Source organism: Callospermophilus lateralis (assembly GCF_048772815.1).
Source record: "Callospermophilus lateralis isolate mCalLat2 chromosome Y unlocalized genomic scaffold, mCalLat2.hap1 SUPER_Y_unloc_1, whole genome shotgun sequence".
In the NCBI taxonomy this organism is placed as follows: domain Eukaryota; kingdom Metazoa; phylum Chordata; class Mammalia; order Rodentia; family Sciuridae; genus Callospermophilus; species Callospermophilus lateralis.
In genome coordinates, this window is record NW_027510163.1 from 261,979 (window position 1) to 268,232 (window position 6,254).

A 6,254-nucleotide genomic window follows, 5' to 3' on the forward strand; every position below is an offset into this window, starting at 1 on the left:
AGGGTATAAAACACAGAAAAAGAATGTTTGCCTTCTGAGTGGCCAATTTCTAGTGTTGGAATGGGTGTAAGAAATTGAGTGCAGTAAAGATTTGATGGATCAAATCATGGAATTTATCAAGAGGCCAGGGAATCATGTTAACATCACACATGTTGAGTATAGATTTCTCATGCTGTCAATCTCTCCTGGCCTCCCCTATACATTTTTGGGATATTTTAGATCTCAGTGGCCTTGGAGGATGTGGCTGTGAACTTCACCCCGGAGGAGTGGGCTTTTCTGGATCCTTCCCAGAAGAACCTTTACAGAGATGTGATGCTGGAGGTCCTCAGAAACCTGGCTTCTATAGGTAATAATGATGTTTCTAAAATTAATAAAATAGAGAACTCATGTTTATTTTGGTCATTTATGTAGAAGGTGAAAAGGGAATAAGTTGGTGAACTATTGCAGCATAAATGGCACCTATGATTTGGCAAAGCATTTCTAGCTCCTAAATATTCATAAAGATTGTTCTGTTCTCTCATTTTAGAAAACAGGAGGAAAGACAAGACGACTGAAAATCAGATTGAAAATTCTGGAAGCAATGTAAGGTAACTGTACTCACAAGAGGAATTCGTGAGGGAATCTGAGAACTGTCATATAATTTTTAAAGCAAACCAACTGAAAAAGTATGCATAATATGAAATGTATTTATTCTAATAATATTTTTATCAGAAATATATACTTAGCTGTAACAGATATTCAGTCTTTTCAAAGTATTTGACATGCAAAAAGTACTATAAAATTGCATATGTGAATATCACTATTTGGATAATAGCCACAGAGAAGCTGTGTTGCAAAGGATTGTTTCCTTTCAATCTCTTTATTTTCAGGCAAGTTGAACAAGTCAGAAAACCTAGCCTTTACCTGATGTTGGTAGTAATGTAAGGATCTATAAATACATACAAAATTGTGAATGAATTAAGCATTGATTATGTGTTGGTCACTTCTTCAAAGAAGTCATGGTAAACTTCAAAGGCACAGAATAGTGTGGGGAAACCTTCAAATCAATTCCAACTCTTAATTGAACAAAGAAAAATTTTAGTAGAGTAAATCCATGTGACTTCATTATGTGTGCAAAAGACTTCATATGACCTTCATTCCTTCATAGGCAGATCACATCTCACTCTGGACACAAATACTACAAGCATGAGGAATGTGAAGAGAAGCCATGTGAATTGAAACAATATAGGAAATCGCTGGTTTCTCTCAAAAGTGTTTACACACAAATGTTAATACAAAGGGTAGATGGATCTTATGAAAGTACAGTTTGTGGGAAAGTCATCAGTTGTTCCAATGACATTGAAAGACATGAAGAAACTAATAGTGGGGGGCAATCCAATGAATATCAACAATATGGTGAAGCCTTTTCTTATCCCACTGGTGTTCAAAGACACATGATAACACACAGTGGAGGTAAACTTTTTCAATGGGACATATGTGGGAAAGCCTTTCATTTCTTCTCTTTATTTAGAAGACATGAAAGAACTCATTCTGGAGAGAAACTCTACGAATGTCAACCAGGTGTTCAGACCTGTATTTCACACACAAGTCTTCAAAGGCACAGGATCACACACACAGGGGAAGCACATTTCAAATGTAAGATATGTGGGAAAGACTTTGATTATCCCAGTTTACTTAGAATACATCAGAGAATGCATACTGGGGAGAAGCCCTATGAATGTAAGCAGTGTGGCAAAGCCTTTGCTAGGTCCAGTGACCTTCACAGACATGGAATAATACATACTGGAGAGAAGCCCTATGCATGTAAGCAGTGTGGGAAAGCCTTTGCTAGATCCAGTTACCTTCAGTCACATAAAAATACTCATATTGGGGAGAAGCCCTATGAATGTAAGCAGTGTGGCAAAGCCTTTGCTACATCTCATCAGCTTCATATACATGGAAGAATACATACCAGAGAAAAGCCCTATGAATGTCAACAGTGTAGAAAAGCCTTTACTACTGTCTCTCGACTTCAGAATCATGAACGAACTCATACTGGAGAGAAGCCATATGAATGTAAGCAGTGTGGGAAGGCCTTCACTCATTCCTCTAACCTTCACTCACATGAAAAAACTCATACTGGAGAGAAGCCCTATGCATGTAAGCAGTGTGGCAAAGCCTTTGGTAGATCCAGTTACCTTCAGTCACATGAAAAAACTCATAGTGGAGTGAAGCCCTATGATTGTAAGCAGTGTGGCAAAGCCTTTGCTAGGTCCAGTGACCTTCAGAGACATGGAATAGTACATACTGGAGAGAAGCCCTATGCATGTAAGCAGTGTGGCAAAGCCTTTTCTAGATCCAGTTACCTTCAGATTCATGGAAGAATGCACACTGGAGACAAGCCCTATGAATGTAAGCAGTGTGGCAAAGCCTTTGCTACATCTCATCAGCTTCATCTACATGGAAGAATACATACCAGAGAAAAGCCCTATGAATGTCAACAGTGTAGAAAAGCCTTTACTACTGTCTCTCGACTTCAGAATCATGAACGAACTCATACTGGAGAGAAGCCATATGAATGTAAGCAGTGTGGGAAAGCCTTCACTCATTCCTCTAACCTTTACTCACATGAAAAAACTCATACTGGAGAGAAGCCCTATGCATGTAAGCAGTGTGGCAAAGCCTTTGCTAGATCCAGTTACCTTCTGTCACATGAAAAAACTCATAGTGGAGTGAAGCCCTATGATTGTAAGCAGTGTGGCAAAGCCTTTGCTAGGTCCAGTGACCTTCAGAGACATGGAATAGTACATACTGGAGAGAAGCCCTATGCATGTAAGCAGTGTGGCAAAGCCTTTTCTAGATCCAGTTACCTTCAGATTCATGGAAGAATGCACACTGGAGACAAGCCCTATGAATGTAAGCAGTGTGGCAAAGCCTTTGATACATTCAGTGACCTTCAGTCACATAAAAAAACTCATACTGGGGAGAAGTCCTATGAATGTAAGCAGTGAGGCAAAGCCTTTGCTACATCTCATCAGCTTTATAAACATGGAAGAATACATACCAGAGAAAAGCCCTATGAATGTCAACAATGCGGAAAAGTCTTCACTACTGCCTCTTGCCTTCAGGTACATGAACAAACTCATACTGGAGAGAAGCCATATGAATGTAAGCAGTGCGGGAAAGCCTTCACTCAGTCCTCTAACCTTCACTCACATTAAAAATCTCATACTGGAGAGAAGCCCTATGCATGTAAGCAGTGTGACAAAGCCTTTTCTACATCCAGTTACCTTCAGTCACATGAAAAAAACTCATGGTGGAGTGAAGCCCTATGAATGTAAGCAGTGTGGCAAAGCCTTTGCTAGGTCCAGTGACCTTCACAGACATGGAATAATATATACTGGAGAGAAGCCCTATGAATTTAAGCAGTATGGCAAAGCCTTTGCTACATCCCCTCAGCTTCACAGACATTTAAGAATACATACCAGAGAAAAGACCTATGAATCTCAATAATGAGGAAAAGCTTTTGCCTCATCCTGTCTGCTTCACACACATTAAAGAACAGATACTGGGCTGGGGATGTGGCTCAAGTGATAGCGCGCTCGCCTGGCATGCGTGCGGCCGGGGTTCGATTCTCTGCACCACATACAAACAAAGATGTTGTGTCTGCCGAAAACTAGAGAATAAATATTAAATTTTTTTTCTCTCTCTCTCTTTCTCTCTCTCAAAAAAAGAACAGATACTGCAGAGAAATTGTATGCATGAAAACAATTGGTAGACTTTTCTGTTATTACAGTTTCACTCATATACATGTAGAACGTTATTGGAGAAAAATCATTTTAATGTAAAATCTGGTAAATTAATGTTCATGTCATCCTCAAAGACAAGAAAAAGCTCATACTGCTGAAAATGTGTGTGCGTGTGTGTGTCTGTGAGAGAGAGAGAGACTGGGGATTATGTCTGGTTGTGCTTTACACTGAGCTACATTCCAGTTACTTTTAATTTTGAGACAGGGACCTGCTGAATTTCTTAGGGTCTTCCTAAGTTGCTGAGGCTAGCCTCCAACATTTATCCTTCAGAATCCACCTCTCAAGTCTCAGTAATTAAAGGCAAACGCCACCACATCCAACTGAATAAGTCTTTAAATGTAAAAAATATCAAAAATCATTCTATTTTCCCTGTTGTCTTCAAAGTCATTTTATTCACATTGAAAAAGAAAAACACTCTGTAGGGGATATTCTACATCCTGTCAGCTTCCCATCCAGCCCTGTTTTCATTTTCATATATGAAAACCCTCATTGAGAGAAGCCCTGTGAGTGTGAGAAATGTGGGAAATCTTCTAGGTTTCTCAGTATTTTACTAAGGACTGGGAAGATTCTTTTGGAATAAAAGGTATAAATCCTCTGCAAGTAAGAAATATAAAGGGTTCAGCTGTTCTAGTTTTGTTCAATTGTATGAAAGGATGCATACTGTAGAAAATACTGAGGATAAGCCATGTGGGGCAGTATTCAGCTTTCAGACTTTTCCTCAAAGATGTAGAGAATTCACATCTGGGAAGATTCTTTTTCTCTCTAAAAAATTGTAGTAAGACTTTCAACTTTCCAGGTCCCTTTGAACAGCATTTAAGATATCACACTAGAGAAAAGCCCTGTATATAGAAATGTGGTAGGACCTTTGCTTGTTTCAGATCCATTTGAACTTGTTCATACTTGAGGAAATTTTAATTTTATTTCATTTTATTTATTTCTTTTGAGAAAACCACTGTAGGTGTGTGAAAAGGTGTGTGCCTTCATTTCTTTTTTTTATCTATTCAGAGGTAACAAAAATGCACCCTGGGATGGAGAGGAACATTGCATTAGCATGAAGATTTGAAAACAACATGTTTCTCTGGGTTAAATCTCTCTTATTGTTAGATTCCATTTTCCTGTATTTTAAGTATTTTGTGTCTAATGTTTTATTACATATTCTGTATGTTAGTTTAGGAATCTCCACGCCAGCCTTTGGTACAGATTGGTGAAATGTCTATTCTGAACTTCTTTCCTCTCTTTCTTTGTTCAGATTTCACCCAGGAGTGCTCCACCACTGAGTTTTTCCACAGTGTTTTTAATTGTTATTTTTTTGAAATGGTGTGAGGCTGGGAGCTGGGACCATAGGGATGTGTCTGTGTACCCTGAAGTTGGCCTCTTTCTTTTCCTTGATTGCTTTTTGAGCTGTTGATGACTCTGGGTCCCCACTCTTGTCACTTGTGCTTGTTCTAAGTCTCATGTATTTTGCTGTATGTAAGAACATTAAAGAGCATTATAATATAATGTTATTTGTGTATATTATTTGGAGAGGCAGTTTCTCAAAACATATTTTGCCCTATGCTTGAGTTGCTTTCTCTTTTCTTTCCCCTGGTCTGGGGACACAATTCTGCCTTGTGCATGCTACGCAGGCATTCTAGCACTGAGCACTCCTGTAGCTAAGGTGGTGAGTTTGCTGTTGCTGTGTGTGTGGACCCCACTGATTACCATATCAGCAGATGCAGCTCTGCAGGTGTTTCCTCCACAATTGCAGATGGTCTCTTCCTTCTTAAAGGTCTTTTATACCAGTGAATTTTTTAAAAAACTTCATCCAACTTAACTTTTCTCCCAATCAATAATACTTAGGTGGAATATTCCAGAAAATCCAGGCTTGATTTCTCTGTGTTTAGAGTAGCTCTCTAGGACTGGGAAATTTGTGTGCTGATTTTCTTAATACACACCACATGACCAAAGGCTTGGTAAGAAGCATCATAGTCTGATATCCTAATATAGTTGGGTTATAATACAGACTTCTGTTTTTGTGTTAAAGCTTAGAAGACCTCTAAACAATCTTACAATTTGTACACAAACACTTTCTCTGAACTAAACAAAACAAAACAAAAAACACCTTTATATATACCCCTACAAAAAATATAAACCTCCATCCCTGTCACACTGGGTGTAAATGAAGATCAATGAAATTCTGAGCAGTGATCTAAATTTTTAGGTGATACCCCTTAGAACTCTGCATCTAATAGTCTGCTCCTGGAACATTCCTTGGGTGTCCAGCCTCATGTGCCCTACATCACTGATGGAGCTACAGCCTCCAACCAGGTGATGTTGTGCAGTACATGATGTGGAGAGGGCTGTTTCTGCTCAGGCTAAAGAATTCAGTGACCTGTCCTATGGACTCAAAGCATCCTGAACAAAACCTCACCCACAACCTATTCAGGAATCCTGAATCTTCTGTGATCATTGCTAATAGTAACCAAC

The 6,254-nt window shown here is 39.0% G+C and overlaps 1 protein-coding gene across 1 annotated transcript; it reads left to right on the forward strand.

The window, feature by feature from the left end:
• Positions 1 to 312: 312 nt before the first annotated feature.
• Positions 313 to 3,200, forward strand: LOC143639898 (uncharacterized). Its single transcript, XM_077107926.1, has 5 exons — positions 313 to 357; positions 547 to 587; positions 1,430 to 1,562; positions 1,641 to 2,968; positions 3,047 to 3,200. Exons 1-5 carry the CDS (start codon positions 313 to 315, stop codon positions 3,198 to 3,200), a joined length of 1,701 nt encoding a protein of 566 aa, XP_076964041.1.
• Positions 3,201 to 6,254: the final 3,054 nt, after the last annotated feature.